Source organism: Quercus lobata, chromosome 2 (genome assembly GCF_001633185.2).
Source record: "Quercus lobata isolate SW786 chromosome 2, ValleyOak3.0 Primary Assembly, whole genome shotgun sequence".
In the NCBI taxonomy this organism is placed as follows: domain Eukaryota; kingdom Viridiplantae; phylum Streptophyta; class Magnoliopsida; order Fagales; family Fagaceae; genus Quercus; species Quercus lobata.
Window position 1 is genome coordinate 98,671,667 of NC_044905.1, and position 27,864 is coordinate 98,699,530.

At 34.4% G+C, this 27,864-nt stretch overlaps 1 protein-coding gene across 5 annotated transcripts; it reads left to right on the forward strand.

Annotated features, from left to right (window-relative positions):
- Positions 1-1,600: 1,600 nt before the first annotated feature.
- Positions 1,601-24,359, forward strand: LOC115977465 (separase). 5 transcript variants are annotated; one of them, XM_031099323.1, is made up of 27 exons: positions 1,601-2,294; positions 3,532-3,709; positions 3,787-3,894; positions 4,754-4,888; positions 4,981-5,444; positions 6,346-6,454; positions 6,590-6,715; positions 7,722-8,015; positions 8,097-8,213; positions 8,362-8,577; positions 8,730-8,840; positions 8,985-9,131; positions 9,251-9,616; positions 9,699-9,788; positions 13,424-13,687; positions 13,803-13,926; positions 14,056-14,877; positions 16,690-16,927; positions 17,708-17,810; positions 19,278-19,475; positions 20,610-20,659; positions 20,736-20,965; positions 21,077-21,320; positions 21,623-22,031; positions 22,548-22,787; positions 23,118-23,205; positions 23,294-24,359. In XM_031099323.1, the coding sequence occupies exons 1-27, from the start codon at positions 1,666-1,668 to the stop codon at positions 23,818-23,820; spliced, it is 6,627 nt and encodes a 2,208-aa protein (XP_030955183.1). In that variant the 5' UTR covers positions 1,601-1,665; the 3' UTR covers positions 23,821-24,359. The 5 variants fall into 5 exon arrangements, with proteins under 5 accessions (XP_030955183.1, XP_030955184.1, XP_030955185.1 ...); XM_031099324.1 differs by having other exon boundaries at positions 21,080-21,320; XM_031099325.1 differs by lacking the exons at positions 1,601-2,294; positions 3,532-3,709 and having other exon boundaries at positions 3,806-3,894; positions 4,754-4,874; positions 4,986-5,444.
- Positions 24,360-27,864: the final 3,505 nt, after the last annotated feature.

The following is a 27,864-nucleotide window of genomic DNA, read 5'->3' on the forward strand; positions in this document are numbered from 1 at the left end:
AAAGATTTTTATTTGAAAGAAATTCCAACTTGGTAAAAACATTTTTGAAAACATTTTTTATTTAGACACATTTTTTTGGATGTTTGAAAGATCTTTCTGTCAACTTTTGTTAAAATTTTTTGAAAAAAAAATCTAGAAAACATTTTTTGATCATTAATTGAATTTTTTTTTAATTTAAAAAATTTGAAGAAAAAATTTAAAAAAAAAGGAAAATTAACCATACCATTTAACAAAAGTTGATGAAAAAGCCTTAATTAAATAAACTTGAAAGTTAAAATATTAAAATGAATGAAAACAAAGATAAAGGGCTTAAATGAATTTTGGTGTTGTCTCCTTAAACACATCACCATCAAAATTTACCTTAAAGTATGAGGATGGTGGTGGAGACCATCAGAATCAAAGATAGCTGAGAGACGTGGGCAGAATTGGCTACCATTTAAGCTATATCTCCTTTTAATTAATTAATTAATTAATTTATACATGTATATATATAAACCCTCATTTTCATTATAAAGGTCATCGCGCTTAAAAAAAAAATAGAACAATTAAAAGTCATCATGCTTAAAAAAAGGGTGATTTTGAATGGTGTGGTTTTGTGAGTGAATGAAGTAGGGTGAGTGAGTGTTTGTAGGTTTTTGTAAAAAAATGGAGATGCAAGGTATCGATCCTCATTCCTTGGGTAAGTATTCCCACACTACCATTTGAGCTACATCCCCTTTTAATTAATTAATACACAGACACACACACATATATATATTAATCCTCATTTTCATTATAAAGGTCATCATGCTTAACAAAAAAAGAATAATAAAAGGTCATCATGCTTAAAAAGAAAGGGAGATTCTCAATGGTGTGGTTTTGTGTATGAATGAAGCTAGGTGAGTAAATGTTTGTAAAAAAATGGAGATGCAAGGTATCAATCCTCGTTACCTGGGTAAGTCTTCTCATGCTCTATTGTTTATGTCTTCTCAAATAACAAATTCATTTTGAATTAAAAAAAAAAAACTCCTAAAATTTAGGGTTATTTTCCCTTCACATTAAAAAAAGAAATTACACGTATCTCTAAAATTTATCCTTTTTATTTGTTAAAAAAAAAATTTAAATTATAATAGATGTAAATTATTAACTTTTACTTAAAAAAATAAAAGAGCCTCTAAGCACGCGCATGAGTGTGTACTCAAAGACTAGTATGTGTGTATATATATAAAATTTAACCCTCATTTTTCATTATAAAGGTTGTTGTGCTTAAAAGTTAAAACTCTAACTAAACTATTTAATTATAAACATATTTAGTGATGTTTTTAACAAAGATACGTTACAAAACTCTAATTAAACTAATTTTAGATTGGTAAAATGTCAAATTTTAAATCAAATATAGGTAACTTAAATTTTGACCAAATCATAATGGGTGATTTGTAATCGCACAAAAAAAAAAAAAAAAAAAAAAGGTCATCGTGCTTTTATAAAAAAAAAAAAAAAAAAACCTCTTCCTTCCACGCTTCCAACAAGTTTGAAAAATCCCATGAGCGGGCTCTATTCGCGCCCTTTAAAAACACAAACAAATCCCACTGTTTCCTTCTCATTTTCAATTTTCCCCAACCCTTTCCTCTCTCTCACTCTCAGACCCCTCTTCTCACTCTCTCTCTCTCTCTCTCTCTCACAGTAATGTCCTCCGCCACCGAATCCTCTCTCCTCTCCAAACTCGAATCCTCTTCCCCCTCCACGGCGGAAACGCTCTTTCCTCTCTTCTCCAACTACCTCCACCCTTTCTCAGATCTCACAAACCACCAAATCCGTCCCCTCGCCAAGCAATTCCTCCCCTTCCTCAACCGCGCCCTTTCCCTCCTCCCCAAGCGCCTCTCCTCTTCCGATCCACGCTCCTCAAATGACCGATTTGCCCTCGACCTCCTCAACATTTACCAACTCTGCCTCACTTGCTTGGACTCCCTCTCGTCCCAGCTCTCTTGTAAACCCTACTCCGTTCACGTCCAGAGAGTTCGCTTGTTGCATTGTATGGAGGGGTTGGGGCGGTACCGCGACGCCGAGGCCGAGGGGTTTAGGGTTTTGGAGAGCTTCAGAGGGATGGATTTTGGCGTGAAAGTGAAGAAATCGGCAAATTCGGTGGGGAAGTTTGTGCCGGACTTGGGGAAAAGTGGTGGGGATAAGGAGTTTGCGCTGTTGGTTGTGGAGGTGGTTGCAACGATGGTGAAGTGCGCGGCCTTGGGGCAGAGGAAAGACGAGGAGGTGTATAGGAGGGTGATTGATTTGGTTGAGGAGGTTCGGCCGTGGTTTAGGTATGTGAATTTTTTAATTTTTGGAAGATTGTGTTTGGTTGCTTAGAAAATGTGGGGAATAAAAGGAATTTGATATGTTTGGAGGTTTTAATTATTTGGAACTTGTGAAATATGCACTAATTTTGACTAGAATGAGCCTAACATTACTGACTTTTTAGTTGTGTGAGTTTTGATTGTTTGAATGGTTGTGTTTGGCTGCCGAGAAAATGTGGGAAATGATAGGAAATTGATATGTTTGGAGGTTTTAGTTATCAAACTTGTGAAATATACACCAATTTTGACTAGAATGGGGCTAACATTTCTAACCTTTTAGTTGCTTGAGTTTTGGTTGTTTGAAAGGTTGTGCTTAGTTGGTGAGAAAGCGTGGGAAATGAAAGAAAATACGTTTTGAGATTTTGATTATTTGAAACTTGTGAAATATGCACTAATTTTGACTAGGATGGGGCTAACATTACTAAATTTTTAGTTGAGAAGAGTTTTGATTGTTTGAAAGATTGTGTTTGGTTGGTGAGACAATGTGGGAATGAAAGGAAATTGATACCTTTGTAGATTTTAATTATTTGAAACTTGTGAAATATGCACTAATTTTGACTAGAATGGGGCTAACATTACTAACTTTTTCGTTGCGTGATTTTTGATTGTTTTAAAGGTTGTGTATGGTCAGCGAGATAGTGTGCAAAATGAAAGGGAAGGAGATTGAAACCTTTGGAAATTTTAATGAAATGCAACTTCTGAAATATGCACTAATGTTAGCTAGAATGGGGCTAGCAATACTAAATTGTTAGTTGCATGAGTTTTGTTTATCTGAAAGGTTGTGTTTGGCTGCCGAGGAAGTGTGGGAAATGAAATGAAAGGAAGTTGAAGCCTTTGGATATATATATATATATATATATATATTTTTTTTTTGATAGGTAAAGCCTTAGGATATTTTAATGATTTGAAACTTCTGGATTATGCTCTAATTTTGACAAGAATGGGGGCAACATTACTAATTTTAAGTTGAGATGAGTTTCTCTGATGGATCGGAATTGAAACATAATAGCTATAGAGATTGGACTTAAAATTTGATATCTATGATGTGTAGTTTTTGGCTTTTTGTTAAGGGTTTTTGAAGCAAAGATTGTGTTTGGTTTTAAATTTGTGTCTATATGTGTTTATAGGTGTAAAGTGTTTGTTCTGTTCGTTTAGAACAGGATGACTAGTGCAATGATTGTTTGATTGAATTTAAATGTGCTAGGGTATTAGATGCCAATGCATATGAGAAGTTGCACAGGGCGCTTGTGACTTACCTGGGGAAATGTACTTTATTTTTGGTGGGGGAGCTAGCATGTTTTAATGGGGATCTAGTACGTGCATTCTGCTATGCTACAATCTCCGAGTATGCAAAGTCATCATTAAAAGATCAAATTTACAAGGTGACCTGTGTCTGATTTCTGGCCATATGTATTATGTAGGATCTATATGTGTTTCTTAATCATCAGTCAACATGCAGGTTGCGCGGAGGATATGTTCATCTTTATTCTTGCTACCAGAGAATAGATCGTTGCTCATCATTGACTTATTAATGTGTGTGTTGGATTCCATTACCCATGAATGCAAGGTAATATTGATAAATTGTATACATGAGAGAAGTTTTAATGAATCAGGCATAGGTTCAAGGAAGACTTCTATCATCAGTTTCAACTATGACCATGTTTAAAGCCAAAGATATGGCTATAATGTTATCTTCTCTAATTATACGTTTTATAATATGGAATACGATATCTATACAAATATAATATCGTTTACAAGTAAGATGATCACTGGCTTGTTGTGTCATGTCTCATGTGTATTGAATGAAGATTGTGTTGTAGGAAAAAGAGCTTTGGCCATAGAAAAAACAAATCCTTGTCTATTATTTTCAACACATTATGATATTACCAAACCTGAAACTTCTTCATATTGGATGCCCCCCACATCATTCTATCCTCCTCAACCCATCAAACTTTAGTCTCATACAACATATCCATGAACATCAATAGACTCTAAATCCCAGTCTTTTGCTAAACTAGGTATCTGCGTAACACACTCAAAAGAGAAGTCTAGACAAATTAGGCACAGTTGCATTTCTATCAGCATTAACATAAAATAATTTTGAGTAAGCATCTTTCATTAGCATATCATCACATCATTGATCATTCCAAAAGCAAATTCTAGAAAATTTCCAACCTCATATATAATATAACTTAGAGAATAAATCTCATCCACCCCTGATAAATTTCCACACTTCCATACCATATGAACCAGCAACTACCTCAGAACATCAACGACCCCATTGAACTCCATACTTTTCATCTACTACCTCCTCCATAAATTATTAGTTTGCACATTCATTATTTGGAGAAGAGCACTTTTAAGTTTTCAGAGTTATTGCATTGTCTAGTAATCTTATGTTTTCAAAGTTTATTTTATTTTTCCAGTTCGAAGTGGAAAATACTGGAATAGAGTATGTTGAACTTGTCTCTTATTGTGCCAATAAATGTCGAACTTCAAGTGCAAACTTAAGTATTACAATGGCGACACATCTAAACAAAATAGCAGGTGATTCCTATCAGGTATCTTGTTTATGTAGTCTATATTGTGCATTTTTGTTTGTGGTGTTATTTGCATGTCTTACATTTTAATTTTAATCGAATTTGTTTGGCAGGTTAGATCTCCCTTTGATATGATACTGAGGCTTTATGCAGCTGGGTTGCACCTTATCAATTCGGATGCGAAGTCCAGAGGTGCTATTCGAATTTTACATGATGATGGGGATATACTGAAGAACTTAGCTGCTTTGCTTGGTTCTTTGGGTAGTTACTTTCATATTAGCTGCAAAGAGAATTGTGTGACATCTAATGTCAAACATACAGATTCTGTTCGTCAGAGTTGTTCACAATTGAGTTCTGGTTATGAGGCATCTATAGATTGCATTCAGAATGATAGAAAAGCTTATCTGCTATTTTACCTAAATGCGTTGAAATTCTTATGCCAGCCCCTAGCGGATTTAGTAAATTCAGAAAGGAAACAGCTTGTTAGTGAAAATGAAGATGCTTTTATTACTACAAAACTCAGTATAATTCAGGATGCATTCTATCAGTTTGCTGAAATTTTTCTTTCCTGTCAAAGGTAAGTTAATTGTGGATTTCTTTTACTTTGTCTTTCGCACCCCCATCCTTTTCTTTTTATGGTATTTTCCACTTGTGTTGCTTGGAAGGCCACCCTTTGTGTTTGATGCGGTGCATTTACAATTAACATAAATTTAGAGCTGTTGAGGGTGTTGTGATTTCCGTTCCTAAGCTGAAGATGGAGTTCCTTCACCTGCTTTCTTCTTTGGTTACTAATTTACCTGTGCTTCCATTCTTTTTCTTTTTTGTTTTACTCTGTGGTTTTGGAAAACCACTCTGATCCCCTATCAGAAAAATTCCCAATTTCCCCCTTGGGTGCTTCGACTCATATTCCCCAAAAGTAGATCCCGCTCTAATATCTCCGAATAAATTTTGTATACTTCTTGTGTGCTTGGACTTCTGTCCTCTCTTTATCTTCTTATTATAAAGAAATCTTGTTCAAAGGTCATTCTTTATGTCTTTGTTTAGTTCCCATAGCTGTGAAAAATATGGCTGCTTGTGCATTCAATTCTGGAAACTACTATGATCCTAACAACATAGTAAGATTAAATTTATAAGCTATCTAAATTTGATTTTCAAATTATATCAGTTTGTATTGATATGTCTAGAGGTATGGAGGGTAGAATTTATATTTAGTGCCTACCCCATGAAGGACTCTTACACCAATCTAGAATGTGTGATGCACCTTTTTAGATGTTTTCTTTACATTAGTTTAAGTGTTATAAACAACCAAGAAGAGCTCTTGAAAGTGAAGCCATAGGACGTAGAGAGCCTACTTGTACAGAGGACTGAAACTTGTGTTGATAATTTTGGAACTTTTCATTTCTTAATGTCTTGCATTGTTTAGAAGATGAACCAAGTTAGCAATAAGGCTTCTCTGAATTTTCTTGTTCATGGAGCAGTTGTATATATGAAGGGGAGAGAGATGGATTCAATGAAAACAGCAAAGCTGTAATTAGTGTAGCTATCGCCGCTTTCACCATCTCTGCCAGAACAAAGCTTAAAATGAAGGTTGGCTCTTTTATTATGTAATATTTAATTTCCTAAGCACCGTGTTTCTGATTCATTCTTGATTCTCTTTATTATTGCAGGATTCAATGATATGTGTTTCAGTTAAGCTAATTGATTTGACATTTCTTATTTCAGAGGAGTATGCATTTAGTTAAACACATTATTACCAGTGAATGGGTTCAAACTCAAGGGCTAAAACACCTATTTGCCTCTTTTCACAACATCGGAGTATTTTTGTACAGAAATAAGCAAGTAATAGAGGTATTTATTATTATTATTATTATTATATATTCTTTTGTGTTTTTTGAGTGTCTTTTGATGTTCTTTCCACACATTTGTTTCAAGTTTGTATGCGTTAAGTTTGGAGCTGCACTATCATTTTGTGGGGATAGAAACACTGTCATATTAGGTTCAGTAGATTTTTTCCTTCTATTATCAACGGGCGTTTTTTTATAAAATTTGAAAGATAATTCCAAAGGCAGTGCATAAGCTACTGTGTTAGGTTGATTTTGTTGCTGCTCTTTGGGTCATGTTAAAATTATTTTATTTCATTATTCCAGTTTCATTACCCTATATTGCCATTACTAATTATTTCTCATTTTAACCAAGAGTATGGAATAAGGAAATTTGAAAAAACTTGACAATTTTTCTGTCTATCCTTGTTTTGACCGTTGGAAGTTAGACAGATAACACCTATACTAGAAAAGTAAGATTTTTAGCATAAGGAAGAAAGTTAGGTGTTAAAAATTTAGTAAAAGACTTTAATCTGTGTTTTGGCATGGAATAGATGTGTTAGACAACTGTATAATTGATTTCTTTAGTACTAAAATATTGATTGCTTTTGTCTGAAGTCAGCTAGAAGCCTTTTACAGGCAATTGGCCGTATGATCAGAAGGAAAATTGAGTGAGCTTTGACATCATCTTACAATAAGCATTCTCTTATTGTTGCCAATGAGCTCTAGCTCCATTGGCACTTCCTCTTATAAGTTATAAGGAGAGGGTGAGGTTGTGGGTTTGGGGTTCAAGACTCACCGGATGCTTTTGTAATTTACCAATAAAAAAATAGCATTTTTTATTGTCATATCTATTGCCCTTTATGATTTTGGTTTGTATAAGTGTTTAATGGATGTTATTGGGTTCAAGTGATAGCCCAGTTGTAATGACATTTTTTGTGGTGCCCCATGTCCGTGTTTCAGAATCCACCTTCCCTTCCACACTATCTGCCTTTAAAAAAAATAAGTGTTTAATAATTATTATATATTTGCAGGCTTCCAAGGCATTGAAATTATGTTGTAGGGCATCATGGACTTGTGTCAAACGTCTTTGCCAGATTTTTTTACAGAAACCAAAAGGGTTAGAGGTTGATATTTCAGAAGACGCTATTATAGAATTTGTTAATGAGGCTTGCACTAGAAGTGCTTTTCTTTTGGATGTTCTCCATCAGTGTGATAGTCATAAGGTGAAAAGGACAATTGCAGAGGTCCTTGAAGATTGGTCTGTTCCTGGAGAGGTGTTTGAAATGCTGTCAGGTCCTGTACCCTTGGTGAAGCAGTGGGTAAAGGTAAGCACTTTTGAGAGCTTTCAAGTGTTGTCACTATTATTTGTCTTGCTTCTTTTTGCCTCATTTTTAATTGTTGTCTAGATCGAATGTAAACGTTGTACAAGCGTGGCTGAGGGGGATAGTGCTCCAACTTTGTACTGTTTGCTGTCATCTTCTGTGCAAGTGTCAAAGAGGACAGTTGGCATAATCTTAGAGCAGGTCTGGCCTTTTTGTCAACTTTTCCTTTCTATAAGCTTTTAGTTATTATGCGTCCCTCCCCCCCCCCCCCCCCCCTCCCTATATCATATATTATATGGATGTGGCTCATAGCTACTTTCTCTACTTTTCTTTCATGGAATTTTTTTAGGAACTGCTTGCGTATGAGGAAATGAATGCATTTTATCCAGAATTTTGTCAGCAAATGCAAATGAAAATTATTGGTATCCTCCTGCGAGATGTGTATGTTACACCTCATAATTATTTACAAAAATCAAGAATTTTAGTGAGAAAGGGAAAGGCATTAAGAGTCTGTGGGATTGAAGGGGACAGTATTCAGTGTCTGTCAGAATCCATATATACAATTGTAAGTTTTTTAGATTTGTTTAAGCTTTATTATATTCATCATTGATTATACATTTAGAGTTTATTCCCATTTTGACTTATCAAAAAAACATTGAGTGGTCAATTCTATGCTCTTTCTGGATTTTTGTTTTTGATTGACATGACCTCAAACAGCGTGAGGTGTATGGTGAAACATGTAGCTGTGGAATCCCAACTTGTCATCAATTAGCTGTGACGTACTGCTTACGTGCACTATGTACCCAGGAAGCCGAACCAAATTCAAAGGTGTTAATGCTTAAAAGGCTAGTCTCCAGAATTGAGTAATTAATGCTTTAAAGCTTTGTATGTTCAGTTTATATCTTTTTATGACATTTGACAGTAGCAGTTATTCTCATTTACTAAAATTTTGCTTGGATTTGTTACAAGCAGCAAATCTTCCAAGATATTAATGCCGCCCTGCAGTTATGGTTGAGCATTTCTATTCCAGATCATTGCTCTGCAGATGACCTGGGCTCTATGCTGCCAGAAAATACACTGCTACTACTGTATAATATTATTGATATGTTATCACTGAAGGTTTGTTTCTTGATCACGTTAAGTGCTGCAGGTTCTGTACTGTAGCATGTTATTATGGTTTTTCTTGACATTACTTTTATTTATTCACAACATTACTTTCTTTTCTTCTATATTCTCAGGGTTGCATGGATTTTCACCATGACATATATAGGCTGATGACTAGATTATTCAAAAGCAAGAATGTTCCACTAGAGAATTTTTTGGCCAAACTGTGGGAAAGTAGAAGGACTAGTCATGCACTTTGTATTTCACCTGTAAATGAGACATTAATCATTAACTTATCTGAGCAGTATGGTGACCTTTGTAAGTCTGTTGATTTCTGGATACGTTGTCTAAAGGGGTCGCATCCACTGTTAGTTGGCTTCCAACAGAGTTTCTCATTTTCATTTGCAAGTTCCCAGGCCTCTTGCAATCTTGAGAGCACTTTTAGATCAGATATCACAGTTGATGAAGTTAAAGAGGCTGCATTTCAGCTCATTTCAAGTGTAAGAACCTCTCAAGTAGCTACTTTGGTTTTTAATCCCCAATAAAAAATACTTATTATTATGTCTGTCACTCTTTTTATAGGCTTCTGTGCCCAGTCAATCTGTGTTCCTTGCTGGATATCTTTACTATGACTTGTGTGAAAGACTTGTTTCACATGGAAGGATAATTGAGGTATCTCCCATTTGATTTGCTTTCAGATTTTATGAACCTAGAGTATATCTTCTTAGTCACTGAATCCTGCAATGTTGTTGTGCATGAAGTTTGGAAATTTTGATGTAATGTTTGGCACTTAATCTTCTCCATTTAGAGTTCAAGATTCTGAACTCTTGGCTTTCTGCCGCTGCAGATGCATCAAAAGATTGAAAAATTACAGATTCAAGTTAAGGCCATCAAAACAGGAGTTTAAATATGACAAATATGGATTGGTATAATTGAATTATAGGAGTGACTTCTTATTTTAGATTGTATTGATGGACAAAAAAGATGATGCTATTACATATAAATAATATTGCTATCAATATTTTAAAAAATTCCAAAAGAATTGAGAAAATGTAGAAGAGTTTGAGGATGACCCTTTCAAACTCATGTAAAAGAATAAGCCTCTACAAAGGATGCTAAAGCATGTAAATCACCTAAAAGCTAGGAAGCATGGGTACAGGTAAGACACAATGACAACAATTTTTGAAAAATTAGCCCTTACCTAGGAAGCACGGGTATGTCACCTCAAATGAAGTGTCTGTGCTTCCTAGCATAGCATTATATTCTTAGGTGGATAATTTTTATTTTTTATTTTTTTATAAGTGCATTCTCAAGTGGAAATAGATAAGTAATGTTCTCTTTTCCTGAATTTAAGGTCTGATAAAGAACTAAGAGTTGTAAATCTTAGCTGAGAAGATTTACTATGCCAGTGTTGATTTTTTAGATTCTTACCTTTCATGAAATCATCAAATAATTTTTTATCAGCATTTGTCAATCCAGTTCAAACCTTTGAAGATTTCAGTTTACATGTAATGATAATATAATATGGATTAAGGTGTTTGGCACGGCACAGAGAGCAGTGGTCTGTGACATCCAATCTAATGCTGGATCTTTAGGAATTCAACACTATAGTTAGACTTCTTGACAGGATCTTGTTGGGCTTTGTATGGGGTTAATTAGGTATGGAAAAGGTTGGATCTTGAAGTCTAGCTACTGAAGTTAGGAATCAAGTTTGCTGGATATTCTGGCTCTGGTTGTTGAAACAAAAATTTTAAAGAAGAAAACTGCCTAGGCTGTCATATTTCGGTTTCATAGGCATTCACACCCAAAAAGGGGACAGTAATCACACCCTCAAAGTTTTTAGAAAGTTGCTGAAATTTATTGAGTTGTATTCTGAATCACAGATTACATAAAGACTTTTTATGAGTTATTTCCAATTCTTTTCCTACAAGTATTGGGATTCCCAAGTAAAACAGAAAAGTTATTCAAAAACTCCTAAACAATGTTGTAAAACTACTAAACATGATATTAACACAGAAATAAGACTTTTTAAGATTCCAACTAGGCCCTTTTAGACCATAGTTTTATTTTTGTTAGATTCCAACTGCTTGTACTTTTATTTTTTGGGAGCATCTTGCTGCCTGCTTCAGTGTTACTCAATGGACAAGGACTAATTTAAATTTGACCAATTGCCCCAACATTAAACAGTGAGGAAAAAGAGTATAGTGGGGTCATATAAAAATTAAATAGTTCTAAGTACTTCTCCATCCCAAATTGTTTGTCTATATTAGAAAAAAGCCAAACTTTTTAAGGGGACATTATTTAATGCATTATGTGAAGTGGCAAATGAAACAGGAGTCTTGACTTCAATTAAAGTAAGATGAAAACCACATTTTTTCCCTATATTTTCACGCGATTCCCACTTTGGTCCATAATTTTTTTTTCCACCGTTTTTAGTCCCTATTTTGGAAAACGCGTCTCGTTGTTGTCCTTGCCGTTACATCAGAGACGGAAAATGCACATATGGGAAATGGAGTGCACTATTGGCACATTAAAAGCTGACGTGGCCATTAAAATAATAATAAAAAATGTTATTTGGCATTAAAAAATGCCACGTCATTAAAAAAATTAATTTATTAATTTTAACTAAATAAAAAAAATCAAAACAGAAATAAAAATCAAAATTCATATGAATTAAGATCTAAAAGTATCTTGAACAAGAACACCAACCCAGACTTAAGATCTCAAAATCGAAAACCAAAAATCACGAATAACTCAAAAAATAAGATCACAAAATTAAACATAAGATCCACATCAGAATAAACATGAATAAGAAATTAAATAAGAACAAGATCAATATTCCAAACTCAAAACAATCTTTCCCGAACTATTAATAGGGATCTAAGCATACACATGAACCCTCTAACAAAAGCAACAAAATATCAAACCCCAGTAGAGCTGAGATTCATAAATCAAAGCAAAAGAGAGGGTGAGACATGGTGAGAGTTGAGAGAGCTAGAGAGAGGAGAGAGAGGCAGACCCACCACCACGCCACTATCACTAGACCACCCCCACAACCTAGCAACAACCCACACCACAAGCTGAGCTGTCCCGGGCGGAGGCTGTGTTGTCGCAGCATGTTCTACCGCCGGACACGTCGAAGGAAACCCTAGTAAATGAGAGGACAGACTCACATGGAAGAACTCGAGCTGGTCCTCGAGGTTCTTGAGCGCGGTCCAAATCCCACGGAGACTCTTGGCTTCCTGAATGGCCGAGTCGTCATCGTCGACCTGGAAGTCCTTGATGAAAACGAACTCGGCCTGGCCGGTGTCCTCAACGGCGTCGTTTTTGAGGTTGAATTGCTTCTTTTTGTTGTTGATGTTGTTGTGGTGCTTTCTGAGAGCTTTGACGGAGTTGAGAAAGTGAGACCGCGAAATTGAGTGGATAGCATCGCTGAGCTTGTCGTGAAGGTCCTAGATTTTCTCTAGAATCGCTTTGATTTCTTCCAGCTCCAGAATTTGCTTGAGGTTATATGACGTGTCGCTTGGATCTGAGGTTTCTGTTTGGTTTCTCAAAAAGTATAAGAAAATTTGGGTTTTGAGTTTTGAGTTTGGGGGCCGAAAATTTGGGTTTGAATTTAGTGTTTGGGAGACGAAAATCTGAATTTGATTTTTGTGTTTGATGTTTTGGTGGTGTGGGGGTTTGAATTTAAATTTTTGGGTTTTAAATTTGCTGGGTTTTTGTTCTTGTTCAAATATTTAATGTGTTCATATTTAATTTATCAATTTTATCTGGGTTTGTCAAGAATGTTGGCATGAATTCTAATTCTGGGTTTTGGCTCTAAGGTTCGAAACTAAATAACCAAGCTTAAAATAAAACTAAAGTAGGACCCAATAGACTATAAGCACAGCCTATTCTAGAATATTTGGAAATTGCAAAATTGCCCTTGATACATAAAATCAAATAAAATATAGGCAATATGTCTTCTCACTGCCTCCAGCATCATTTAGGCACCTTCTTCTCTCTCCTCTTTTTTTTTTTTTTTTTTTTTTTTTTTTTTTTTAGTGCAACTCAAGCACCCTGTTTGATTCAACCCCTGACCTCACCCTCCATCTCCACCTCTAATGTATGGGGGTAGGAAATGCCATTTGATCCATAACCATTGACTAGAATTCTTCAAACTTCTAGAAATTTACCAGACTGTTTCTGAGTTACTTGATCCTTCACAATTTTAGTGGTTATTTTGTTTGGTTTAATCTCGTAATACACTTGCCTCTAGTATGCCATTGCAAACTTCTGTTTTGTAATGATTTTTTCCTTTTCTGTAGGCTCTTTCATATGCAAAAGAAGCTCATCGGTTGCGTACTAGACTTTTCCAAGAAAAATTTATGTACTCTGTTGAGCAGCACACTGAAAAGTACAATGAAACTGGGGATGTCATTCAGAAGCTTACTTACGGCCTTAAGAACCTCCAAATTCGCAGATCAATTGCTACTGAAATTTGGTCCTTTGATACTATTCAATGGGACTTGGAAGGCTGTTATCTTAGCCCATGGAATGTACTTCAATGTTATCTTGAAAGCACTCTTCAGGTTTGACTTGTCTTTCTTTCTTTCAATCATTCTAATCTATTGATTCAATGCAGTGAGTGCTACTCTTTCTTTTACTAACATTTTGAATTATTGTTATGTTTATTATATGACACAGATTGGGATTATTCATGAAATTACTGGAAATGGAGCTGAAGCTGAAACTTTTTTAATCTGGGGAAAAAACATCTCTTGCTCACAAGGCTTGCCACTATTTATAGTTGCTTTCTCCTCTGTCTTAGGTATGAAGGTTGAATGAAATTTTACTTACCATAGTATTTGTTCCTATGATTATAAATACTTCATTCTCTACTTGGTTAGAATAGATTTGTTAGTGAGCTAACTTACAGAATATGTTTAAATTTTGCCAGGAAAACTATACCGTAAGAAACAACTTTGGGATTTGGCTGAGAAGGAACTTCAAAGTGCCAGGAAAATTTTAATGGATACCAGTACGACTTTTTCTTGCATAAAGTGCAGATTGATGATGGAAGCAACTCTTGATCAGCATCTAGGTGATTTATCACGAAGTAATTCTGATAGAACTACGGCAGATACTTCTGTAGAGAGATTATCTCATGCTGAAAATCAGTACAAATTGGCCCTGGACAAACTAGATCTTTCTGTGTGGAAAAACTGTGTTAGTTGTCCTGAAAAGGAAAATGCTGAAGGAATGATGCTTGAGAAATTTTTTGTGAAAGATGCCGAATGTGTTGGCAGCAATAATTCATCTAATTTTGTAGAAAATGATCACGGCACAGGGAAATCCACAAGAGAGGCACCAAAAGCGAAGATGGAGGCCAAAAAGTCTAGAAAGAATGCTCCAAAACCTTTACTAAAGGATCAGTGTTTAATCCCTGAGAATAATTCAAGGGTAACTCGTTCCAGATATCGATCTACACAGAACGTAAGTATGAAAACATCTGGTGAGTTGCAAGTAGGCCTTTCGAGATGTTTGAAAGACAATAATGGATCTGATTGCTCTGATACGCTTAGCCAGAGGGAGTTACTCATGGAAACGAATGGTTGTATAGTTTCCTCTGGCTGTGAAGTAAAATGTATTCCGAACAAAATGAGGTGTTGGCATTGTCTTCTAATGGAAGTTATGAAATCTGGGTTATTGAATAATTTTCTAAATATGAAGTGGGAGCTTGTCCGGAGACAGCTTTCATTGAGGTTACTCACTGGCATAGGTATGGATGCAAACTTTTTGCTCTGATTATTAACTTGCTATTCCTCATGCACAAACACTTCCTGATTATCTCTTATTGTACTTGTATTCTTTAAGATGAAGCAAATATATGCCGTGTTTAAACCTTTAAATGAAGAGAGGATTTAGTTACTCTTTGCCTATCACATTCTTTGTTGCCAAATGTTTTCCACAGATATCGTTGACATATGCTTTATACCCATTCTCAAGACAGTCATTTTCAGATATTATCAGTCATTTTCAGATGAGTCAATTATTTAGTTTTTTTTATTATATATATAATTTTTTTTCTCCCTTTATTTTGCTATTATTTTAAATCTGCTTATATAAGTATTAGCCAGTTTGTTTCTTATTTGTTAAACTAGAATAGGTATGACAAAGGAACATTGTCAAAATCTTTCTAGAGTTTAGACATTTGTAAACGGCATTATTTTGCACACAAAGGAAGGTGGAAGATTGTTCTTGGTTATTATAGTTTAGGAAAGAGTTTGGCACAGGGTTATCGGGTGCTTGAATGAACTGTTTTCCGGTTAACATTACTCTTGTTTATGGTGGCTTTGTGCTTTTGTGAGATCCTTATTTGAATGGTTTTGTCATGGGTTCTAGTGAAAGTAATTCTATTGTATACAATTCTGGTCAGCTGCTATTGCATACAACTCCGGGTAACTCTCCTTCAAAGATTGATGCCCATACCACTTGTCATTCCAAAACCTCACTCGGTTTCCATCCAATCACTCATGACTTGCGAATCTATTTCAACCCTCCATAATACTTCTCCATATGCTACAAACATGGATACTTCTAAGGTGCTTCGTTGTCCATCGTCCCCATACTTAGCAGCAACTCATCTCTCCCAAATTGCCATAACCATATGCCCAATAGGGCTTGATTTGATGTGCCCAACTTACACACCCGAAAACCCCATTGGACTTTGGAGAGCAAATTGTATTCCACTCAACAAAGATGGAATTTGAACTCATCTCATGAACAACTCCACAAAAATTCCTCTTTTGATACAAACTTATTAAGGGTCTGTTTGAGATCTGTTTATTTTGCTGAAAGTACCTAGATAAAGGTAAAAGTTAGCTGAAATATTACAGTGGGATCTATGAATAGTACCAAAAAGTGCAGTAGGGCTCATGAATAATAGCAAAAATAAGTTGAATAGTAAAATAAGTTAGCTTTTTAATTTGTAGCCAAACGCACACTAACTTCCTCTTCTTAAGCTCTCTTCTCCTTTTAAATCTCTTTCACGTATCACCACGCTCATGGTATTTGGATTATATAGTCGTAGTATTTGTGGTACTTGGGTGATGGAGATGAAGTACTGCATTTGATGATATTTATTCGGATGTGGAAATTGGGGCAAACCACAATTGCTTCAGTACTTTGTGCTCAGTTGGATTTTCAGCCTCTGTAATTGGAGCGCTTGAACTTGGAATCGGTTATGGGGAGTAAGAGCTGGAGAATTCATTGTAGCCAAAGTGATAGCAATCAAACTAGATCATGCCTGACAACTATAGTTTTTTCCGTTGATGAAAAGAAACCTTTATGCTTGAGAATGACTGAAACCAATACCATCAACAATGAAAATTATTTCAACAACAATGCCAAAATCAGTACTATTAGGGATGTGCATGGTGGTTTATCCGATGAAGAGACAAGCTTCTGTTTCTTTTACATTATTTTTGCAATTGAGGCTAATTAGTGACATCCATTATGCATGGAGTTTAGTTTCTTTCTTTCTTATATGCCTATTATACTATAATTATAATTAATATGTTTTTATTTTCAGGAAAATGCTTAGGGGATCGTGGTCAGATTCATGAAACACATAAAGTTTTGTTTCAAAGCATATCAGTCCTACTTAGCAGAAATTCGTTTGGTTATGTTGACTCTTCCATTCCACCTACTTTTTTGCTTGATTTTATTGGAAAGGAGATATCTGGAGATGCATTCACTATTGAGCGTGCGGCGATACTTTTTAACATAGCTTGGTTTTCTTTGAAGAGTTACCATTCTAAGGATACCAGGTATCTGTAACAATAGGTGCTTGTGTGTCTGTTATGCATTTTATTCATGTGTATGGATCTTTATGTGTCTATACTTCCCTTATAAATACCTAGATATTGCTGATTTCTAATTAGATGGGCTGCTGTTAACTTGTCTTTCTCTCATAGGAATGATCATAATTCCTGAACTTGCATTCACGACTTTTATGGGATTGAAAATTTTTGGACTGTGATTCTCAGGGGCATGAGATTTTTAGGTTATAATATATTACCTTAATAATCTTTTCTTCTGTTTGTCAATATGCCTATTAAATTAGTGATGATCTTTTGGTTTTACTAAGGACAATAATTTTTTTTCCTACCTTTTCTAATATCCCCATTGAAGATGTGGTGTGGTAAGTAAAATGAATGTTCAAGGGGTTGTTTTTGATATTTCACTCACCTCATCAAATTGTGTCCATATTTGTTTTGCATTGTTGCATATGTTGTTCATCAAATGAACTCTGTCAGATTAAAAGATTGTTTTCTTTCTGGTCTTGTAGTTGTCTGCTTGTGTGCGCACATGTTCACAATCACACACTGTTTCTCCTAGACGATAGGTTTGATAGATTACTCTCTTCACTCAGGGATGTGTGCAATGACTTGATAGTATATTAAATTGTATGACATGACATAAGTATGTATCTGTCGTTTAAATGATGAATTTTTGGATCTATAATAGCACTAATAGGCTCTCTATGCGATCAAAATTTTGATAACTAACCTCCTTTGCCTTCTCTTTTTTGTTGGTTTTGTCACCAGGACCTCTTGCTGTGATCTGTTTGACATTCATTTACCAAAATTAGTGTCTTGGTTGATGCTGGCCTTTGTTCTCTGCCGTGAGGTTCCTATACTTTTTCAGAAGGTGAAATTCGTTTAAATTTTCTGTCTTGATATTGATTCTTTATGTTTGGTCGTTGGTTGTTGGCAACTTTTTGCTGGGGCACATTACTGAATTTAAAGGTGTTTTAAGGCTTGTCATCCAATGATTACAAGGAGTATATCCTGTGTCTTGGATTTCTAGAATTATCTTGTCCCCCTTTTGTAGATTTTTTGAACTAATTTATATCTAGTCCAAGTATCTGTTTCTGTTGCATAATGACTTATATTCCCTAGTAGATGGGCCATCAATATTTTTTCTAAACTAATCTAGTTTTTTATGCAATTATGCCAATCCAATATTTTCCCCCCTTATTAAAGTACAAACAAATTTGTAGTTATTTTTTCCCCTCATGTTACTTAAATTGTTTTCGAAGGATTATAAATCTCATTATTGTAATCAAGAAACAATCTAGTTAATATGTCCCATAAAATCTGGAATTGATCTAAAATCTGGTTTTCTATTTATTGAGGTTGGCAATGGCAAAATAGATTGTGCAATTATTTTGATTCAACTTTCAATATCTATTTTGTTAAATAAAATTATTAGGTCACGATTTTTTTAATAAAATATACATACCTAAACTTGTGGCTTTCAATTAATATTTGTGACCACAAATCAAATCTCATTATGAATGTGACACTGAAACTTATGGGAGATGTAATAGTTTTGAATCATCTGACTTCACCCCAATATGCTGTTGCCCATTTTGATCGGTGTCAAAGCTTCTTGCTGTTGTGTGATCTTCCATTGATATTTACCTAGAAAGCTTGATTGACAAAATATGTGGTTGAGGATTTATTTGAGAATCAAATGGATAATTTGAACAGACATAAATCAACTATAATTTTTGTCTTTTTTGGGATTTGGGACTATACAAGAGTTTTTTGGAATTTTAATTGTGGTTTTTGTTTACCAACTAAGTTTAGTTGGTTTATGTATTAGTCCTATTCACGGATCTAAATATATTGTCATAATTGTGATTTATTTTTATCTAAATTTCCCTAATTAATTATAGAAAAAAAACAGGTATTTGTATCGGATCTGGTTGCAATATGACCTTGTGGTGTTAGTATGAATTTTATGAGTTAGATACGGGGTTATCAATATCTGGGTATCTAAAAATTGATTTGGCTTTCAGCCTGCAATGTCAAGTTAAATATAGTGTAAGTTCTGGGTTTTTTTTTTTCCTGCAAAAAATTCTGTTTTGGAATTTGGATTGTTAGAAATCTACTCGAGTTGAGTCCACTTTTACCTCAGCTTCCATGTGTTGCAGTTGCAAGTAATTCCCTATTATTTTGATTTTTTTTTTTTTTTTTTTTTTGGGATAAGTAACGAAACCCTCTTATATTGAATTTTGAAAGCTCTGTGTTCTCTTGCTGAAGTAGACTTTGTTTCATAATTTCATGTAATCATGGAGATTATTAACTGTTACTTTTAATGACACAACAGGTTTCTAAATTACTTGCTACCATATATGTACTTTCTGCCTCAACTGAGTTTTTTCCGTTGTCCCCTTCTTGCAAAGCACTCTCTGAAAATCACTGGGCTTCATATTTTCATCAAGCTTCACTTGGCACTCATCTTAATTACCAGTTCCTTTCAAATATGATTGGGAGATGCAAAGTACAACACCCTGTGGATGCTGAGGTATGTTCACAAGCTTCTCTGTTTGCCTATCCATTTTTAATTATTGGACCAACTGCAAGTTTTGTGAATCTTCCCCTTAGCTTGACTTTTATGTTCACTGGTTTTCCAATTTGTATTCTTCTTTTTTTAATAATAATTATTATTGTTTTCCTGCTTTTCTGAAGCATTTTCAGAAAGCACATAGTTGCTGACTCTTTAGGCCATACCTCCTTAAATTGCATGTGATGAGTATTCCTCTTGATTCTGCATGATAAGAAATAAGTATAACAAAAATTTTCATTATTTATTTATATAACTGATGAGATTTGCACTGCACAATGGAAGGTCACATCTGATGATTTTATATGTCCAATAGAACTTGAAACAATGTCAAATTACAATGTAGTTGTTGGCTGTGTCTTTGAAGATCTTTGTAGAAATATAAATCAAATTTGAAAGACATTCTTATCATTGAAATATGCATTGAACAATATGTGAGAGTCATAACTGACTCTAGTAATACCCTGGTGCATGTGTGCTATTTTTTGAGTTTGCATGTTGTTAGTGTGGCTACAAGTATAAGATGGGGACAATATCTCACTTGAGTAAGTTGGTTATTAATAATCTCAATGCATATTCAGCTTGAGTTTTGTAAGGCTAATCATAAAATATTTGATAAGATGCTCTATTTTTTAGTGTAAAATTTATTATTTTGACAAGACTTCTGCGGCAAAGATCCCAATACAATATATATAGGAGATCAGGAATTTGGGGAATTTTATTCTAAACAGTAGATATCACTTCAGAAAGTGAGTTCCAAGTTATGCAATGATACAATCGAAGTTCTATCATTTTCCTGCCACCCTGCTATTATCTGTTCTGATGGCAATTGTGAATAAGTATAATTTTTTGACCTTCTCTGGAAATTCTTGCTCAATAGGGAAATGAACAATCATTTGAAAATTTCATGCCCCTACCCCATTCAGATGTTACATTTGTTTGTTAATAAGTTTTAACAAGAACTTGGTTATCGGCAATACATCTTTCGCTCTGCAGATTAGCATTTTGATTCTGTAATTGTTCTTTTTGATAGTCACTTGGTTCTTCAGTGTATAAGCACTTGCTATTTCATAGTTTAATAAGTTTTATTTTTAGGGCTCACATGTTACTGGCTGCGGAGTAGAAGAAACAAGCAACTTGATCAGGTTGTGGCTAATGCCTTTGAAGACTGAATCATCAAATCACACTTCCTAACTCAATAATCTCTTTTTCCTGCTGCAGGCTTGCACCTGACTCTATTAAGGATCTTGAAGAATTTGTAGCAAAATTCTTTGTGGGCCTTCCTTGCATGACAGTCATTTGCATAAGTTTGCTTGGAGGTGCTTATGCTAGTTTAGTAAAGGATTTGCTGTGTTATCCTACATGTGTGCGTGCATGGATGCTAGTGTCGCGCTTGAACTCTAAGAGACAACCTGTTGTTGTACTTTTGCCAGTGGATCCGGTTATAGAAGGTATTTATCTGACACTTGACAGAGATATGGAATTTGTAAATTCATGGTATCTCATACACATTCCAGTACTTGTATGCATAACATCCTAAATATTCTGTAAAATTGTGGCAGAAGCTTCCGATGATGATGCTAACTCTGGCTCTGATAAACTTTATAAGAGCATGGACTTGGGTGAACATTGGCACTGTCCATGGGGTTCCACTGTTGTTGATGATGTAGCTCCTGTGTTTAAATTGATATTGGAGGAGAACTACTTATCATCTTCAATGTTTCCTTTAGAAGATACAAAAAGGAATAGGACACTATGGTGGACGTGGAGAAAGAAGCTTGATTGTCAGCTGGGTAAATTGCTGAGGTAGGTTACCTTTTTTTCATTTTACATTTGAATGCCTCCTTTTTGTGTGTAAGCCTCTGTTATTGTGTGTGGACTTGCATGGATTCATTAGTGTTTGGGATTCGGCAGCCCTACCCAAACTTTGTTGCCATATTTATTCTCTAATTGCATAGATTCTAGTTAGGTAACAACTGTCAACTTATGCTTTTTTTCTAATGGCCTTTGGGGGTGTTTCACTGCAGTTCATAGTTTTATCTTAGCTTTGGGTATTCATTTTTGAGAAACAATTTAATTGTTGGTGCTTGCATGATGGCATCCACTAGGAACATAGAGGATTCATGGTTGGGTCCTTGGAAATATTTGCTTCTGGGAGAATGGTCTAATCGCAAGCTCCTGGACATAGTATATAAGAAACTGGTGCGTGATCTAAAATCTAAGTGCAAACTGGACGTAAATGAGAATCTTCTAAAGGTTATTCTTGGAGGCTCCAAGTATGCATTTGAAGAAGAAGCATGTATTTCACAGCAGTGCTTAAGAAGTGGTTGCTATGTTGGTAGAGTTGGATATTGCGATGAAGCAAAGTGTGGGACATTGTCTTATGCCTCTAATGGAGTAGACAAGCAGTCTGAGCTGGCCTTCCAACTAATACAAGAAGCAGCGAATGAGCTTGAAGGGGAAGAAGACTCTATAAATCGAGAGCCAATAATTCTAGTGTTGGACTGTGAAGTGCAGGTGGGTCTTTGATTTTACATTTTTTTTTTTTATGTTTTTACTGATCCAGAGATTCATGTTGTAAAGTTGTAGCTGATGTCTCCACTTATTCAAATGATTTTCAAATTGGCATTAGTTAATTTATTCATCTGTTAATAGGTAGTTTATGAAGTGAGTATTTGGTTTTGGGGTCTTAAAGTAACTAAGCAATATTCCTTCAGTACAAAATTAAACTTGACTATTTTACACACATGTTGATGTGTTCTACTAAGTGCTAGTCCAGATGAAAATACTGTAATGTATTACTCCTGATTCTTCATCCATGGTTTTTGGCACTTATTTGTAAGTAAAATTTGTCATTTTAGGAGATGTCTGTTTTTTGCTTACTAATGCAAATTAAGCAATGAACAAGTTTCTGGATTCATGCACAGTCTGCAGCTTGTATTCTATCCTTGGGAATGGGGTGATGATTTGTTCTATTTCGATACCTTTTTATTATTATTATTATTTTTTTAACATTCCCATTGACTTTGACAGATGCTTCCATGGGAGAATTTACCAGTATTAAGAAACCAGGAGGTTTATCGCATGCCTTCAGTTGGCAGCATCTCTGCAACACTTGATAGAAGCCACCACCAGCAAGAGCAAGTTGGGAGGATTTGTGCCACCTTTCCTTTGATAGATCCCATGGATGCATTTTACTTGTTGAATCCCAGTGGTGATCTCAGCAGCACACAAGTTGAATTTGAAAACTGGTTTAGAGATCACAACTTGGAGGTAATTTCTTGGTCTCTCCTTCAGTCGGAAAAGAAAACGATTGAAGAATGCCATAATTAAAAATGTAATTGTACTTTGTATGGTGTAGTTCCATTCATGTGTACATATGTAGATGCATACATACATGCATGTGTTATATGCACCTATAAACATATGCATGCATGCATTTATACTTTTGCGCACACAGGTGTCTTTGGACCGTGCAATTGAATCATTTTTTTAAGAACTTTGTGATTTGGAAAGTATTCATCACAACCCACATTTTATATTAAATAAGTTGCATAATTTATTTCTTTCTTAAATTTAATTCTCTTGAAAATAACTCTACAGGGGAAGGCTGGATCTGCACCGACCGTTGAAGAATTGGTTGCGGCCTTGAAAAGCCATGATCTCTTTATTTATTTTGGCCATGGAAGTGGTGCGCTCAATTAAACAAATTAATCACAGTGATTTCATATATTCTTCCTTTAAAGTATGTTGAATTTTAGTTCTGTATGTTGATGCAGGAGCACAGTACATTCCTAGGCATGAGATTCAAAAACTTGAAAACTGTGCTGCGACTCTTCTGATGGGATGCAGTAGTGGTTCTTTGACGCTAAATGGAAGTTATGTTCCACAAGGAACTCCACTATCCTATCTGCTAGCTGGTTCTCCTGTCATTGTGGCCAATCTATGGGAAGTGACAGACAAGGATATTGACCGATTTGGGAAGGCCATGCTTGATGCTTGGTTAAGAGAAAGATCAAGTCCTTCCTTAGGTTGTGCCCAATGTGATTTAGTAGTGGAAGAATTTGATGCCATGACGATAAGGGGCTGTAAAGGTAATGTAAGGAGGAAAACCCGAAGGAAGAAATCACCTGAAGCTCATGACAAAAGTTCCTTTAAGGACTCCTGTGACCATGGTCCAAAGATTGGATCATTCATGTCTCAGGCTCGTGAAGCTTGCACACTTCCTTTTTTGATTGGGGCATCACCAGTATGTTATGGTATACCAACAGGTATAAGGAGAAAAATGGATTTATATCACGTCTGAGTAGGTGTTCAACTGTTCATCAATATTAGCTTGGACAGTTACCATTCTTTTTTATTACCCCCCCCCCCCGGCATCTCCCCAAATTTTTTTTTTTCTATTCTCCATTTTATAGAAGATAAATGTCAAACATTCATTGGCAGGAAGAGTTGGCAAAGATGGTCTCTTACATCTTCAATCTTTTTTTTTCCCCCAAAAAATTTCTAATCCCCATTTTATAGAAGATGCATTTCAAACATGCATTGGAAGGAAGAGTAAGTGAAGATGGGGTCTTCATCTTACATCTAGTGCATAGTAAAAAGTCTTAACTCTTGTTGCCCCTTGCAGTTTTCAATCCTCAACATTTGGTTTTCCCTTTTTTACTTAACTGTAACATTCTGTTATTACTGTAAGCCCCCTGTGCAACCCTTGACTAAGTTAATGTTGAATTATTCCCACATTCCATCCCATGAATTGACTATTTCCTTTGGAATAGGGAGGATTGGAGAGTGCAGATTTGATATTGCATTGTAAATGAAAAGAAATTATCTAGTTTAGCTTGCTTTTAGTGTCTTCAATTTTGTAAAATATTGTACTGTTGGCTGACTGGAATGGCCATTGATTTAGCAATATCCCCTAGGGTGACTTTCCAAGTATCAACCGCTTAATTTAGGGTGGTCCATGTTTTAAATTGAGTTCCACTTCACTTCTCTACTGTTAAAATTCATTGTAATTAAAGTTTGGGTGATATGTGTAAAGATAGCTGAAGAAGAGAAAGTTCAATATGTTTAAAAGAATACCAAAACGACATGTAGTTTGGTATCAAGACATAAATTGCATGTAGTTTATAAGAGTGTTAGTGACTCAATTAGTTACATAATGGGATGTGTTCCTAATCTATTGGTTCATTAGAAATTCTGTTAAAAGCTGGAGTAATTGGCGCTAATCTGTTAGAGGTGTTTAGCTGTTAATCTTGTATAAATATCCTAATTTTCTTGTAATCTATTCAGTTAAGCAATAATACAAAATTCATTACCTTGGATTCCCAGATATTCGCTCTAGAATAGTCTTTCTTTACAATACGTTAATTGTGGTATGTTTCTTTTTCCAAATGTGAATGTATTGTGGTGTGAATCAATTGCTACTTTTTAGTTTTTACCTAAAAATGCATGCATGGAATCTGAAGCAACAGCTATTTTAACCTAAGAAAATATGACCAAAATTATGCTCTTTATATTAAAAAGGATTTTAAATTCATAATACATTATGCACTTTTGTTTGAGCAAAGGTTTCAAGGTTCAAATGATCTTGAGTACCTTCTCAAAAAAAAAAAAAAAAAGATCTTGTGTTAAATTTATATCAAGTAACGTATATTAGTAATTGGTATGATGATGTGTTAAAATTATATTAGTAATTGTTCTTCATATACTTTACCTTTAAATCCACAATTAAAAAAAAATATTAATGACATCATACATAATAAAGTATAATCATAATACATGAATAAAAAAGGAAAATTTTGTTTAAAATATTTTGCATGAAATTGTAGCATGTTCATGCATTGTGCGAGTCACTACGTGGGAGGCTTGTTGTACAATGAAAGAGAGTCTATGCATCATTTTTGCGTCAGGTGTATATTCTCTTCGCACAAAAATGTGACTTTCATTACTAAGCCAAGTCCTTTTCTTTTACTGTAAATAATGTTATTTTTAGAGCTGCTATCTCTCTTTAGTGATCAGACAATCAAGGAACTACATTATCAAAATCATATTGGAGTAGGAAATCAGATCTTTGATATAATTCTTTATTTAGAAATTATATATTAATTATGAAACTAATATTTCTGTAAATAATAAAATCATACTATTTTTTTTTTGCACAATTAATTAATCTCAATCTTTCTACTCTTAGAATTCTACAAGGCTACTTAAAATTAATAGCAATGCAATTATATTTTTACTATAAATCTATAAACTAATTGACTATTGCGAATTTAAAGTCTAAGTCGATACTTATAGTTTATTTGGTAAAGTAATAGGTAATTATAAGGGTTAGACATTTTATTTGACTGTTAAAATTGAATTGGTGCAGAAATGGTCTAAGTCTACGTACGGAGCCTTTAGCTCAAGTGATACCTCCATGCACTTTTCAATTGGGGTTAGACATTTTATTTGACTGTTAAAATTGAATTGGTGCAGAAATGGTCTAAGTCTACGTACGGAGCCTTTAGCTCAAGTGATACCTCCATGCACTTTTCAATTGGGAGGGCATGTATTTACTCTCTAGGAAACCTAAAAAAAAAAACCCTAATGGCTCTCTCTCTCTCTCTCTCTCCCTGTGTGTGTGTGTGTGTGTGTGTGTGAATATTATGGGTTAGGTCTTCTTTACTTGCACAACATCAAAGAGGATTACATGCCTGATAAGCTAGAAGAGGAGGGGAGGGGGGATGAAGTTTGTTTTGAAGACAGATTAGTAAGAAAGTGTACTATTTTATAGGTATTTTAAGTGGAGTTGAAGATATATTTTTATCAAGTTGTCCTCAAGGTTTTTTTTTTTTTTTTTTTTTTTTTTTTTTTTTTTTTTTTTGGTTAAACTTAAGATTTATGGGTATTTCTGAACCACATAAAAATCCAGTCTAAAGAGAGAAATCTTCTTATAAATAGTATAGATATTTATATATGATAGCGGTATACACTTAAAAAACAAAGCATGTATAACTAATATATAAAGTTTAATATTTAGATTTCAAAATAGTGAAAACTAACCACTTTTAAAGAAATAGATATTGATTCACTTAAAACATAATGTTAGATGACAAAATGAAAGTTTTTTTTTTTCCTACTTAAGATCTTGTTATGGTTGTGGGTTTCAGTTAGCTCAACTAGTAAAGTCTCTGATGGTTGTATAAGAGATTTTGCGTTCAATCCTCGCCTACACTAAAAACTGATTGGTGTCTTGATTTGATGATAAAGAGTTATCATCAAGAGCAGATGCCATAAGTTGAAACTCTCTTCTTCAAAAAAAAAAAAAAAAAAAAATCTTGTTTATGGTTATAGTGGCCCCCGGGAAAAATTTCCTAGCTCTGCCACTATATAAATATTACATAATTAGTATTATCATCAAGATCAGCACAATTAATATTCCATAAAAAAAAAAAAAAAAAATCAGAACCATTATTATCATTAATAATACAAGCACTTAATCAGAAATATTTGTAATTAACTTGAGAACAAATTCAAATGTCAGATTCAAAAATGAAATTTGAATACATACTGGCAGATTAATAAACTGAACTTAGGAACAAGCAAAGTAAGTACTTAAAAAAAAAAAAAATCCTTATTCTCATTTATAGCTTAATTAGGGCCAAAAAATGTCTATGGTTGACTCTGAACATGGGCGGCTCCACTAGGAGCCCGGGGGTTTAAATGAACCTCCTGTTGGCCAAAAAAAATATATAGTATATAATATATATATATATGTATGTATATTTTTTTTGACCCCCTAAAATAAAATTTTGAACACCTTGATCCTGAAATTTTTTTTAAGCTCAGCAAAAATAAGTTTGAATATGATCTTATTAACAATATCCTAACATTTTTAAACCAAAAAAAAAAAAAAAAAAACTCAATAACAAACCAATTTGATTTAAAATCTGGAAAAAAAAAATTAATAAGTCCAACAATATAAGTAAAAATTTGTTAATCTTTAACCATAGAAAAAGCCCATTTAGATCTTATCAAATTTGAAATAAATCAATTAAATCAGAGATCAATAGATGAATGATTACTTAATTATGTACATATAAAAAAATGTAGCTCGTAGGATGATAATGAAGAAATCAGATAACGATTTCAAAATATAAAACATCGTAGAAAGCAATTGTAAAACTTTATGTATTTTGGTTTTTTTTTTTTTTTTTTTTTTTTTTTTTTTTTTTTTATATATTCAAGTTCTCTTTTATTTTAAATTTTGTACAATTTATGTTTCTTATTGACCTCTCTAAAAAATAATCCTGGAGCAGCCACTGACTCTGAAAGTCCAAATCTGAATGATATCTCCGACCTTGAG

What these genes read in the sequence shown, in the direction of transcription:
- LOC115977465 (XM_031099323.1), top strand. Translation starts at nt 1,666, where the DNA reads ATGTCCTCCGCCACCGAATCCTCTCTCCTCTCCAAACTCGAATCCTCT. An exon ending in GAAATAAGCAAGTAATAGAG is followed by an intron (nt 6,716 to 7,721) that starts GTATTTATTATT and finishes ATATATTTGCAG; the next exon opens with GCTTCCAAGGCATTGAAATT. An exon ending in AACACCCTGTGGATGCTGAG is followed by an intron (nt 19,476 to 20,609) that starts GTATGTTCACAA and finishes TTTTATTTTTAG; the next exon opens with GGCTCACATGTTACTGGCTG.